General features: G+C 37.2%; 1 protein-coding gene across 17 annotated transcripts in view; it reads left to right on the top strand.

Moving 5' to 3' along the window:
• The window catches only part of LOC103690071 (interaptin-like), a 280,846-nt gene that overhangs the window by 172,941 nt on the left and 93,093 nt on the right, over positions 1-14,812 (top strand). For 14 of the 17 annotated variants that reach the window (XM_063277012.1, XM_063277025.1, XM_063277016.1 and 11 more), the window contains 5 exons: positions 166-259; positions 6,730-6,803; positions 7,195-7,288; positions 13,045-13,118; positions 13,516-13,609. In XM_063277012.1, the coding sequence (XP_063133082.1) occupies positions 166-259; positions 6,730-6,803; positions 7,195-7,288; positions 13,045-13,118; positions 13,516-13,609 (430 nt within the window). The remainder of the gene's footprint in view (positions 1-165; positions 260-6,729; positions 6,804-7,194; positions 7,289-13,044; positions 13,119-13,515; positions 13,610-14,812) is intronic. The other 3 variants (XM_063277026.1, XM_063277019.1, XM_063277017.1) reach the window with 2 other exon arrangements.

Here is a 14,812-nt window from a genome sequence, read left to right as displayed (position 1 = left end):
CCTTATCTCAAAACTTGCTCTGTGGATAACATTGCAGAGCCAGAAAAATGATGGTTGCCAAGACATTCACTTGAATAATTTTAGAAAAGTATCTAAATATTTCAGGAGCTCTCTGTTGTGTATAATTTATCTGTGAGCCTAATTATTTTACAACATGGTTTTCAGCTCGAAACGTGACTTTCTCCAGCTAAAAGTTACAACAGAATGTCAAACAGAAGAATTAGAACAGCCTCAGATGACCTTGGATGGTACAAGTTGGGTAAGTGAAGTATATTCAGAATACCATTTTTCTTTTTCAAGGAGGGTTGTATAGTAATATTTCAGGCTTCATGAGAAATATCTCAAGAGCAACAGCAGGCATATTCACTCTGCAAACATATTGCAGAACTCCAGTGAACACAAATGAAACAATGAACAAATTTCACAATTTTGAAATGATACATTTTACAAATTAGATTTAGCTAATCATTTGTGTGTATTGTCACGTGACTGCCCTAGTGAGTATGGAAGAGAGACAACAATGTGTGGAACTTGGTTTTTTCCTCACACTGTGTGTGTTCCCGGGAATGAACTCTAATGATCAGGCAGGCTTGGTATCCACCACTTTTACCCATGAAGCTATCGTGTCCGTTTGACATATGTATACATATACATATATTTTCTTGAATCTCCAATAAATTTAAAACTGATGTTATCTATTTGTGAAACTCACCCTTAGGAATGCTTTTTTAATTATTTTTTTGTTTTTTTATTAAATATATTTATTTTCTTACATTTCATACCTAATTCCGCTTCCCAGTTTACAGTACATAAGCACCCATTCCCTCCCCTCCCTCACCCCATGGGGTAGTGAACACTATAGAACCCCCTTGTTGCCCTCCATACTCCACTGGGGGTCCAAACTTGGCAGGACCAAAGGCTTTTCCTTCCCCTGGTACCCCATCAAATCTATTCTTTGCTAGATATGCAGTTGGAGCCCTGGGTCAGTCCATGTATAGTCTTTGTGTAGTGGTTTTGTCACTGGAAGCTCTTGTTGGTTGGCATTATTGTTTTTATGTGGTTGCAAGCTTCTACAACTCTTTCCATACTTTCTCTGACTCCACCCCAGGGTGCCATATTCTCAGTTCAGCGGTTTCCTGCTTGCATTGACCTCGGTATTGGAGATGCTCTGGATGTGTCTCTCAGGAGAGACCTATGTTTGGTCCCATTCAGCATGGATTTTCTATCTTCAATCATTCTTATGTACTTTTGGCTACTGTATACAATTGGGCAACATGTGGGGCAGGCTTTGAAGGGCTGTTCTTTGAGTCACTGCTCTAAACTTTGCTTGCATATCCCTTCCTATGGACTATTTCCCCTCTTTTAAGAAGGAGTGGGAGCATCTGCATTTTGGTCATCCTTCTTGAGCTTCCTATGGCTTCTGGATTGCATCTTGGGTAATTCGAGCATTTTGGCTAATATCCACATATCAGTAAGTGCAAGAGAAGTGTGTTTTTCTGTGATTGTGTAAACTCACTCAGGATGATATTTTCTAGTTCCATCCATTTGCCTATGAATTTCAAAAAGTCATTGTTTTTCATAGCTGAGTAGTACTCCATTTTGTAGATGTACCACATGTTTTGAAACCATCCCTCTGTTGAAAGGCATCTGGGTTCTTTCCAGCTTCTGGGTTTTATAAATAAGGCTGCTATAAACACAGTGGAGCATGTTTCTTTGATGTATGTTAGAGCATCTTTTGTGTAGATGCCTTAGAGAGATATGTAGCTGGGTCCTCAGGTGTAGAATATCCAATTTTCTGAGGTACCACCAGACTGAATACAGAGTGGTTGATCCAGTTTGCACTCTCAACAACATTGGAGGAATATTACTTTTCTCCATATCCTCGCTAGTATCTGCCGTCACCTGAATTTTTGATCTTAGCCATTCTGACATGTCTGAGGTGGAATCTCAGTGTTGATTTGATTTGTATTTCCCTGACGAGGAAAGAAGTTGCACATTTTTATAGGGGCTTTTTGAGTCATTCAATATTCCGTAGCTGAGAATGTTTTGCTTATCTCTGTACTCTATTTTTAATATGGTTAATTGGCACTCTGATACCTAACTTTTGGAGCTCTTTGTATATTTTGGATATTAGCCCTCTATCAGATGTAAGATTGGTAAAGGTCATTTCCCAATCTATTTTTTGCCATTTTGTCCTAATGTCAGTGTCTTTTTCTTTGCAAAAGCTTTGCAGTTTTATGAGGTCCTTTTGTTGATTCTTGATCTTAGACCATGAGCCTTTGATGTTTTTCTCAGGAAATTTTCCCTGTGCCCATGTGTTCCAGACCCTTCCCCACTTTTTCTTCTGTTAGTTTGATGTGGAGGTCCTTTTTCTACTTCGACTTAAGCTTTGTACATGGTCATAAAAATGGATTGATTTGCATTCTTCTACAGGCTGACCACCAGTTGAACCAGCACCCTTTGTTGAAAATGTTGTCATTTTTCCATTGCATGGTTTTAGCTCCTTTGTCAAAGATAAGGTGATCATAGCTATGTGGGTTCATATTTTGGTCTTCAATTCTGTTCCACTGATCTACCTGCCTGTCTCTGTACCAATACCATACACATTTTATAACTGTTGATCTGCAATACAGCTTGAGGTAGGGGATCGTGATTCCCCCGGTTCATTTATGGTTGAGTATAGTTTTTGCTATCCTGGGTTTTTTTTTTATTCCAAATGAATTTTCATATTGCTTTTTCTATCTCTAAGCAGAATTGAGATGGATATTTGATGGGGGTTGCATTTAATCTGTAGATTGCTTTTCTCAAAATGGCCATCTTTACTGTCTTAATCCTGCCAATTCATGAGCATGGAAGATCTTTCCATCTTCTTAGATCTTCCTCAATTTCTTTCTTAAGAGACTTGAAGTTCTTGTCATACACAGCTTTCCCTTGCCTGTTTAAAGTCACACCCATCTTTTTATACTATTTTGGACTATTGTGAAAGGGTGTCATTTCCTTAATTTCTTTCTCAGCCTGTTTATCCTTTGAGTAGAGAAAGGCTACTGATTTGTTTAACTTAATTTTATATCTGGACACTTGGTAATGCTAAAATTTTTTATTGTGTTAAGTAGTTCTCTGGTGGATCTTTGGGGTTGGTGAAGTACAACATCATATCGTCTGCAAATAGTGATATTTTGTTTTCTTCCTTTCCAATTTGTATCCCTTTGACCTCCTTTTGCTGTCTGATTTTTCTGGCTAGGGCTTTGAGTACTATATTGAAGAAGTAGTGAGTGGGAAGTCTTTTTCTAGTCCTTAATTTTAGTTGGATTGCTTCTAGTTTCTCTCCATTTAGTTTGATGTTATCTACTGGTTTGCTGTGTATTGCTTTACTATGTTTAGATATGGACCATGTATTCATGATCTTTCCAGGACTTTTATCATGAAGAGGTTTTTAATTTTGTCAAATGCTTTCTCAGCAGCTAATGAAATGACCATGTGGTTCTTATCTTTGACTTTGCTTATATAGTGGATTACATTGATGGATTTTCATATATTAAACCATCCCTGCATCTCTAAGATGAAGCCTAGTTGATCATGATGAATGATTGTTTTGATGTGATCTTGTTTTCAGTTTCCAAGAATTTTGTTGAATATTTTTGTGTCAATTTTCCTAACGAAATTGGTCTGATGTTCTCTTTCTTTGTTGGGTCATTGTGTGGTTTTGGCATAAGAGTACTTGTGGCTTCATAGAAGAAATTTGGTAGTGCTCCATTTGTTTCTATTTTGTGGAATAGTTTGGATAGTGTTGGTATGAGGTCTTCTATGAATGTCTGATTGAATCGTGTTCTGATCCCATCTGGACCTGGGCTCTTTTTGTTTGGGAGACTTTTAATAACTGCTCCTATTTCTCTAGGAGTTATGGGGTTATTTAGCTGGTTTATTTCTTCCTGACTTAACTTTGGTACCTGGTTTCTGTGTAGAATATTGTTCATTTCCTCCAGATTTTCCTATTTTGTTGAATATATAGTTTTGTAGTAGGACCTGACAAATTTTTTAATTTTTTCAGGTTCTGTTGTTATGTCTCCCTTTTCATTTCTGATTTTGTTAATTTCAATACACTCTCTGTGACCTCTGTTTAGTCTAGCTAAGGCTTTATCTATTTGTTGATTTTCTAACAGAACCAGGTCCTGGTTTTGTTGATTCCTTATATAGTCTTTTTTCATTTCTAGTTGGTTGATTTCAGCTTTGAGTTTGATTATTTCCTGCCTTCTACTCCGTTTGGGTTTATTTATTTCTTTTAGTTCTATAGCTTTTAGGTGTGATGTCAAGTTTCTGACATCTGCTCTCTCCTGTTTCTTTTTGCAGGCTCTCAGAGCTATTAGTTTTCCTCTTAGTACCACTTTCATTCTGTTCCATAAGTTTGGGAATGTTGTATATTCATATTCATTAATGTCTATGAAGTCTTTAATTTCTTTCTTATGTTTTCTTGACCAAGTTGACATTGAGGAAAGCATTGTTAAACTTCTATGCATATATGGGCTCTCTGTTATTATTGTTATGAAGACCAGTCTTAGTGCATTCTGTTCTTTAGGATGCTGGGATTGTTTCTATCTTTCCGTATCTGTTTAGGCCTGTTCTGTGGCCTATTATATGGTCCATATTGCAGTATCTTCCATTAGGTGCTGAGAAGAAGGTATATCCTTTTGTTTTTAGATGGAATGTTCTAGAAACATCTGTTAAATGCATTTGGTTTATAACTTCTGTTACTTTCTCTATGTATCTGCAAAATTTCTGTTCCCATGATATGTTTAGTGATGAGTGTGGGGTGTTTAAATCTCCTACTATTTTCATATGATGTTCAATGTGTGCTTTGAGCTATAGTTAGGTTTCATTGATGAATGTAAATGCCCTTGCATTTCGATCATTGATATTTAGGATTGAGAGTTCATCTTGGTGGACTTTTCCTTTGATGAATATCAAGTGTCCTTCCTAATCTTTTTTAATGAGTTTTGGTTGAAAGTCAATTTTGTTTGATGTTATAATGGATACTCCAGCTTGTTTCTTCAGGCCATTTGCTTGGAATATTGTTTTCCAGCCACTTATCCTGAGGTAGTGTCTGTCTTTTACACTGAGGTGTGTTTCTTGCATGTAGTAAAATTCCTTAAACCCAGTTTCCTGATTGTTCTCCCACTGAGGGAGCAGTCGTGACTTCCTAGATTAACAGCTACCCCTGGTGGTGTGAACCAGTTAAGTCTCATGGATTAGTCAGATCATCAGACTATTTATACTCTGAACGTTAAGAGAAATTCTATGAGTATAGTGTTCAATGACAAGGAAAAGCCATGGATGGAAAAAAAAGCATGTTTTCTAACAATGTACATGAATAACAATAAGTGAAGTAAACTTATTCCTATCTGCTATGAGTGGATGAGCACAAAAACACAGTTTAATGCAGCATTTACTAATTTTGCGTTATTTTTCAGAAATTGTGCATCAATGGTTCTACATCTGGATATTTCTCTCACTCTTATGATTTATTGTGTTGTTTCTCAATGCTTTTCTCTATAAAACAGCTTGGCTTTTGAGCAGATGTGCTGACACAGCACTTTTGACTCATTACACAGGCATTGAAGACTGACAGATCTTTGAATTTGGTGCAAGCCTTGTCTACTGAAATAGTTCCAGTCAGCCAGGGATTCACCAAAAAAATCTTGTCTCAAACAAACCAAAAAACAAACAAACAAACAGATAAACAAATAAAAACAAACAGCCCTCCTATCCCCAAAACAATGTAGCACTTATTTTACTTTGGTTTTTTGCATATAAGAGAAGATATTCTCCACACATAGATACACATGTGATGAGACAAATTACTTACCTCTCTTGATGTTATTTATCTTCAAATAGCATTTAGTAAAACATGCTTAGTGGTCATAATTTCCTAAAGAACACAGTAGTAATTTATTCTTGGAGACATCCTTATATGTAACATATACTAATACAAGTAATATTCACTTCATATTCAGTGAAGTGTTATCTGAGATATAATTGTATAAATTATTGTCCCACGCGCGATTTCTCGCCGGCAAGAAACACGCGGGTACATAGAAATCCTTACCATGACCAACTTTATTATAATCTTAAAAGAGGAAGCCCCGCGCGCCGGCATGGCGCGCTTATAAACACCCTAGCATGGCGCATCCACACCTGATTGGTTGCTTACTCATGACCTCATCAGGCACGCCCCGGAATGGGCAAAGACCTGGCACGAAGGCACTCTTGGACATGCGCACACAGTTAATTTCCCCGATAGGGAGTCGGCTGGCGCAGCGAAGGCTAGCGCCATCTTGTCTGACTCAGCCTTCCACGTGGGGCGCAGTGGAAGCCAGCGTCATCTAGTGGTGGCGAATGTTATTGCGGCCCTTTACAAATTATTACCTTATGTAGTTTACCATTTTCCCCATTTGGCCCAGTATTGCAATTTCAGTAACAGATAAAATTTAACGGTTATAAAGCACAATTTATTTTGATATTAGAATTACCAGCTATCCTCATGTTAGGTTTTATGGCTATGAGAGTCCTATTGTAACAGCTGTTGACTACAGTTTCCACAGAGTCACAGTAAATACATGGAAGGGAAGAAACTTTCATATTTCCTGAGAGAATTGAGCATAGTGCAGGACTGCAGAATTGCAGGATTGCACAGCATGTTTTAGACTATGACTAACACATTTATCTTCCATTTAGGCCCAGATGTTTAGCTCCCAGTCACGAAAAGATACTGCAAGTAGAGAAGAGGACATGCTGGAGCAGCTAGAGAGGTACAATGGAAAGCAATATGGCAAGGCAATTGAGCGCCCATAAAGGAAATAAGCAGTACAAGATGAAGTCGTAGCATTTCTGATAAGACTCTTTTCTGGTGCCATGGAGAAGTTACTGCCTGAAGTTGTTTGAATCATGTAACTGCGTGCTGGGTTGGGGTTCAGCAGTATGCATGCTTTATATGTTCAAGGATCACATGCACAGAAGTAGAAATGCATACTTTTAACCTTACCTCAAAACTTGCTGTGTGGATAACATTGCACAGCCAGAAAAATGATGGTTACCAAGCCATTAACTTGAATAATTTTAGAAAGTATCTCAGTATTTCAGGAGCTCTCTATTGTGTTTAATTTATCTGTGAGCCTAATTATTGTACAATATGGTTTTCAGCTCGAAACGTGACTTTCTCCAGCTAAAAGTTACAACAGAATGTGAAACAGAAGAATTAGAACAGCCTCAGATGACCTTGGGTGGTACAAGTTGGGTAAGTGAGTTGTATTCAGAATACCATTTTTCTTTTTCAAGTAAGGCTGTATAGTAATATTTCAGGCATCATGAGAAATATCTCAAGAGCAACAGCAGGCATATTCACTCTGCAAACATATTGCAGAATTCCAGTGAACACAAATGAAACAATGAATAAATTTCACAATTTTGAAATGATACATTTTACAAATTAGATTTAGCTAATCATTTGTGTATATTGTCACGTGACTGCCCTAGTGAGTATGGAAAGGTGACAACAATGTGTGGAACTTGGTTCTTTCCTCACACTGTGTGCGTTCCTGGAAATGAAGTCTAATCAACAGGCAGGATTCGTCTCAACCACTTTTACCCATGAAGCTATCTTGTCCATTTGACATATGTATACATATACATATATTTTCTTGAATCTCTAATAAATTTAAAACTGATGTTATCTATTTGTGAAACTCACACTTAGGCATGATTTTTTAATTAATTATTTTATTAAATATATTTCTTTTCTTACATTTCAAACCTTGTTCCACTTCCCAGTTTCCTGTCCATAAGCACCCATTCCCCCCCTTCCCTCACCCCCACCTGATAGTGAACACTATAGAACCTCCTTATTGCCCCCCCATAATCCGCTGCACTGGGCGTCCAACCTTGGCAGGACCAAGGGATTCCCCTTCTCTGGTGCCCCAATAAGTATATTTTTACTAGATATGCAGTTGGAGCCCTAGGTCAGTCCATGTATAGTCTTTGTGTAGTGGTTTTGTCACTGGAAGCTCTGGTTGGTTGGCATTGTTGTTTTTATGTGTTTGCAAGCTCTGGATTGCATATTGGGTAATTTGAGCTTTTTGGCTAATATCCACTTATCAATGAGTGCAAGAGAAGTGTGTTTTTCTGTGATTATGTAAACTCACTTAGAATGATATTTTCTAGTTCCATCCATTTGCCTATGAATTTCATGAAGTCATTGTTTTTCATAGATGAGTAGTACTCCACTGTGTAGATGTAGCACACTTTTTGAAACCTTTCTTCTGTTGAAAGGCCTCTGGGTTCTTTCCAGGTTCGGGGTTTTATAAATAAGGCTGCTATGAACACAGTAGAGCATGTGTCTTTGTTGTATGTTAGGGTATCTTTTGTGTAGATGCCCAAGAGAGATATATACCTTGGTCCTCAGGTAGTGGAATATCCAATTTTCTGAGGAACCTCCAGACTGATTTCCAGAGTGGCTGAAGCAGTTTGGAGCCTCACCAACATTGGAGGAGTGTTCCTCTTTCTTGACATCCTAGCCAGCATCTTCTGTCAAGGGAGTTTTTGATCTTAGCAATTCTCACTGCTCTGAGGTGGAATCTCAGGGTTGATTTGATTTGCATTTCAATGATTGGGAAGGAAGTTTAATATTTCTTTAGGTACTTTTTGGCCATTTGATATTCGTCAGCTGAGAATGTTTTGTTTATCTCTGTACTCCATTTTTAATATGGTTATTTGTCTCTCTCGAGTCTAACTTCTTGAGTTCTTAGTATATTTTAGATATTAGCCCCCTTCAGATGTAAGAGATGAAGAACTTTTCCCAATCTGTTGTTTGCCATTTTGTCCTAATGACAGTGACTTTGCTTGGCAAAAGCTTTGCAGTTTTATGATCCCTTTTGTTGATTCTTGATCATAGGGCCTGAGCCATTGTTTTTGTCAGGAAATTTTCCCCAGTGCATATGTGTTCAAGAATCTTCCCCATTTTTCTTCTATTAGTTTTAGGGTATCTGGTTTGATTTGGAGGCCCATTATCTACCTGGACTTAAGCTTTGTACATGGTCATAAAAATCTATTGATTTGCATTCTTCTACATGCTGACCACCAGTTGAACCAGCACCCTTTGTTGAAAATGCTATCATTTTTCCATTGCATGGTTTTATCTCCTTTGTCAAAGATCAGGTGATCATAGCTATGTGGGTTCATTTCTGGGTCTTCAATTCTGTTCCACTGATCTACCTGCCTGTCTCTGTACCAATACCATTCACATTTTAGAACTGTTCCTCTGTAATATAGCTTGAGGTAGGAGATCGTGATTCCCCCAGAAGTTCTTTCATTGTTGAGTATAGCTTTTGCTATCCTAGGTTTTTTGTTATTCCAAATGTTTAGCAAATTGCTCTTTCAATCTCTACAAAGAATCGAGAGGGAGTTTTGATGGGGATTGCATTTAATCTGTAGATTGCTTATGGCAAAATGGACAACTTTACTATATTAATCCTGCCAATTCATGAGCATGGAAGATCTTTCCATCTTCTGAGATCTTCCTCAATTTCTTTCTTCAGAGACTTGAAGTTCTTGTCATACACATCTTTCACCTGCCTGTTTAACGTCACACCATCTATTTTATACTATTTTGGACTATTGTGAAGGGTGTCATTTCCTTAATTTCTTTCTCAGCCTGTTTATCCTTTGAGTAGAGGAAGGCTACTGATTTGTTTAACTTAATTTTATATCCAGACACTTGGTAATGCTGAAATTGTTTATTGTGTTAAGTAGTTCTCTGGTGGAACTTTTGGGGTTGCTGAAGTAAACCATCATATCATCTGCAAATAGTGGTATTTTGTTTTCTTCCTTTCCAATTTGTATCTCTTTGACCTCCTTTGGCTGTCTCAGTGCTCTGGGTAGGAATTCGAGTACTACATTGAAGAAGTAGTAAGTGGGAAGTCTTTCTCTAGTCCTTAATTTTAGTGGGATTGCTTCTACTTTCTCTCCATTTAGTTTGATGTTATCTACTGGTTTGCTGTGTTTTGCTTTCAGTATGTTTGGATATGGACCTTGTATTCCTGATCTTTCCAGGACTTTTATCATGAAGAGGTTTTTAATTTTGTCATTGCTTTCTCAGCATCTAATGAAATGACCATGTGTTTCTTATATTTGACTTTGTTTATATAGTGGATTATATTGATTGATTTTCGAATATTAAACCATCTCTGCACCCCTGGAATGAAACCTACTTTAAAATGATGAATGATTGTTTTGAAGTATTCTTGATTTTGGGTTCCAAGAAGTTTGTTGAACATTTTTGTGTCAATTTTCCGAACGGAAATTGGTCTGAAGTTCTCTTTCTTTGCTGGGTCATTGTGTGATTTTGGCATAAGAGTACTTGTGGCTTCATAGAAGGAATTTGGTAGTGCTCCATCTGATTCTATTTTGTAGAATAGTTTGGACAGTATTGGTATGAAGTCTTCTATGAAGGTCTGATAGAATTCTGCACTGATCCCATGTGGACCTGGGCTCTTTTTGTTTGGGAGACTTTTAATAACTTCTTCATTTCTTTAGGCGTTATGGGGTTATTTAGCTGGTTTATTTCTTCCTGATTTAACTTTGGTACCTGCTATCTGTGTAGAAAATTGTGCATTATCTCCAGATTTTCTCACTTTGTTGAATATAATGTTTTATAGTAGGATCTGATGATTTTTTAAATTTCTTCAGATTCTGTTGTTATGTCTCCCTTTTCATTTTTGATTCTGTTAATTTTGATACATTCTTTGAGAGCTCTCTTTATTCTGGCTAAGGCTTTATCTATTTGTTGATTTTCTCAAATAACCAGCTCCTGGTTTTGTTGATTCCTTATATAGTCTTTTTCATTTCTACTTGGTTGGTTTCAGCGCTGAGTTTGATTATTTGCTGCCTTCTATTCGTCTTGGGTTTATTTCTTTTAGTTCTAGAGCTTTTAGGTGTGCTGTCAAGGTTTTGACATCTGCTCTCTCCTGTTTCTTTTTGCAGGCTCTCAGAGCTATGAGTTTTCCTCTTAGTACCACTTTCATTTTGTTCCATAAGTGTGGGAATGTTTTATATTCATATTCATTAAGTTCTAAGAAGTCATCACATCTTCCTTTATGTTTTCCTTGACCAAGTTGTCATAGAGGAGAGCATTGTTAAACTTCAATGTATATGTGGGCTTTCTCTCATTATTGTTGTTATGAAGACCAGTCTTAGTGCATGCTGTTCTTTTAGGATGCATGGGATCATTTATATCATCCTGTATGTGTTGAGGCCTGTTTTGTGGCCAATTATATAGTCAATGTTGATGTAGGTGCTGAGAAGAAGGTATATCTTTTTGTTTTAGGCTGGAATGTTCTATAAATATCTGTTAAATGCATTTGATTTATAAGTTCTGTAGTTTCTCTATGTCTCTGTATTATTTCTGTTTCTATGATCTGTCTAATGATGAGCGTGGGGTGTTTAAATCTCCTACTATTTTCATGTGATATGCAATGTGTGCTTTGAGCTTTAGCAAGGTTTCTTTGATGAATGTAAATGCCCTTGCATTTGGAGCAATGATATTTATGATTGAGAGTTCATCTTGGTGGATTTTTCCTTTGATGAATATGAATTGTCTTCCTGATATTTTTTGATGACTTTTGGTTGAAAGTCAATTTTGTTTGATGTTAGGATGGCTGCTGCAGCTTGTTTCTTCAGGTCATTTGCTTGGAAGGTTATTTTCCAGCCACTTATCCTGAGGTAGTATCTGTCTTTGTCACTGAGGTGTGTTTCGTGCATGCAGGAAAATTCCTTAACCCCATTTTCCTGATTGCTCTCTGAGCTTGAGGGAGCAGTCCTGACTTCATAGATAAACAGCTACCCCGGGTGGTGTGAACCAGTAAAGTCTCATGGATTAGTCAGATCATCAGACTCTTTATATTCTGAACGTTAAGAAAAATCCTATGAGTACAATATTCAAAAACAAGGAAAAGCCATCGATGGAAAAAAGCATGTTTTCGAAAATGTACATAAATAACAACATGTGAAGTAAACTTACTCCTATCTGCTACACATGGAAGAGCACCAAAAAAATTTTAATGTAGAATTTACTAATTTGGCCTTATTTTTCAGAAATTGGGCATCAATGGTTCTAAATCTGAATATTTCTCTCAAGATTATGACTTTTCCTGTTGTTTCTCAATGCTTTTCTCTTTAAAACAGCTTAGCTTTTGAGCAGATATGCTGACACAGCCTTTTTGACTCATTACACAAGCTTTGAAGAGTGACAGATCTTAGAATTTGTGGCAAGCGACACCTACAGAAATAATTCCTGTTACCCAGGGATTCTCCTAAAAATCTTGTCTCAAACAAACCAAAAAAAAAAAGCAAACAAACAGATAAACAACGACAACAACAACAACAAAAAAAACCAAACAGCCCTCCTGTCCCCAAAATAATGTCGCACTTATTTTATCTTGGTTTTTTGCATATAAGAGAAGATATTCTCCACACATAGATACAAATGTGATGAGACAAATTACCTCTCTTGATGTTATTTATCTTCAAATAGCATTTAGTAAAACATGCTTAGGGGTAATAATTTCCTAAAGAACACAGTAGTAATTTATTCTTTGAGACATCCTAATATGTAACATATACTAATACAAGTCATATTCTCTTCATATTCAGTGAAGTGTTTCCTGAGACATAATTGTATAAATTATTATCTTATGTAGTTTACCATTTCTCCTCATTTGGCCCATTATTGCAATTTCAATAATACATAAAATTTAATTGTTAAAAAGCACAATTTATTTTGATATTACAATTGCCAGCTTTCCTCATTTTAGGCTTTATAACAATGAGAATCCTTTTGTAATGGCTGTTGACTACAGTTTCCACAGAGTCATAATAAATACATGGAAGGGAAGAAACTTTCATATTTCCTGAGAAAATTGAACATAGTGTAGGACTGCAGAACTGCAGGATTGCACAGCATGTTTTGGACTATGACTAACATATTTATCTTCCACCTAGGCCCAGACATTTAGATCCCAGTCACAAGTAGATGCTGCAAGTAGAGAAGAGGACATGCTGGAGCAGCAAGAGAGGTACAGTGGAAAGCAATACTGCCTTTATGGGCAATTGAGAGCCCATAAAGGAAATAAGCATTACAAGATGAAGTCATAGCATTTCTGATAAGAGTCCTTTCTGGTGCCATGGAGAAGTTCCTGCCTGAAGTTGTTTGAATTATGGACCTGCATGCTGGGTTGGGGTTCAGCAGTATGCATGCTTTATATGTTCAAGGACCACATGCACAGAAGTAGAAATGCATACTTTTAACCTCATCTCAAAACTTGCTGTGTGGATAACATTGCACAGCCAGAAAAATGATGGTTACCAAGCCATTCACTTGAATAATTTTAGAAAAGTATCTAAATATTTCAGGAGCTCTCTGTTGTGTTTAATTTATCTGTGAGCCTAATTATTTTACAATATGATTTTCAGATCGAAACGTGACTTTCTGCAGCTAAAAGTTACAAAAGAATGTCAAACAGAAGAATTAGAACAGCCTCAGATGACCTTGGATGGTACAAGTGGGGTAAGTGAGTTGTATTCAGAATACCATTTTTCTTTTTCAAGTAGGGCTGTATAGTAATATTTCAGGTACCATGAGAAATATCTCAGGAGGAACAGCAGGCATATTCACTCTGCAAACATATGTGCAAAACTCTAGTGAACACAAATGAAACAATGACTAATTTTCACAATTTCGAAATGGTATATTTTACCAATAAGATTTAGCTAATCATTTGTGTGTATTGTCACGTGACTGCCCTAGTGAGAAGAGAGACAACAACTTGTGGAAATTGGTTCTTTCCTCACACTGTGTGCGTTCTTGGGAATGAACTGTAATCAACAGGTAGGCTTGGTGTCAACCACCTATACCCATGGAACTATCTTGTCTGCCTGAAATATACATACATATACCTATATTTTGTTGAACCGGTAATAACTTTAAAACTGATATTATCTATTTGTGAAACTTACCTATAGGAATAATTTTTAATAATTCTTTTTGTTTTTATATTTTTATTAGATACATTTCTTTACTTACCTTTAAACCTTATTCTGTTTCCCAGTTTCCTGTCCATAACCACCCACCCCTACCCTTCCTCACCTGCACTGGGTAGTGAACACTATAGACTCCCCTTATTGCCCCCCTTACTTACTCTGCTGCATTGGAGATCCAACCTGAGCAGGACCAAGGGCTTCCCCTTACCCTGGTACCCCAACAAGTCTATTCTTTGCTAGATATGCAGTTGGAGCCCTGGGTCAGTCCAGGTATAGTCTTTGTGTAGTGGGTTAGTCGCTGGAAGCTCTTGTTTGTTAACATTGTTGTTTTTATGTGGTTGCAAGCTTCTTCAACTCCCTCAATACTTCGTCAGACTCTACACAAGGGCACCATATTCTCAGTTCCGAGGACTGCTGCTAGCATTGACCTCTGTATTGGACATGCTCTGGATGTGTCTCATGGGAGACCTTTATTTGGTCCCTTTCAGCATGCATTTTCTAGCTTCATCATTCTTATGTAGTTTTGGTGGCTGTATATAATTGGGCCACATGTGGGGCAGGCTTTGAAGGACTGTTCTTTGAGTCACTGCTGTAAAATTTGCTTGCATATCCCTTCCTATGGATTATTTCCCACCTTTTAAGAAAGAGTGGGAGTATCCACATTTTGGTCATCATTTTCTTGAGTCTCTTGTGACCTGTGGATTGTATCTTGGGTAATTCTAGCTTTTTT

The sequence above is a fragment of the Rattus norvegicus genome, chromosome 17 (assembly GCF_036323735.1).
Source record: "Rattus norvegicus strain BN/NHsdMcwi chromosome 17, GRCr8, whole genome shotgun sequence".
NCBI lineage: Eukaryota > Metazoa > Chordata > Mammalia > Rodentia > Muridae > Rattus > Rattus norvegicus.
This window is presented reverse-complemented; position numbering and strand designations above follow the sequence as displayed.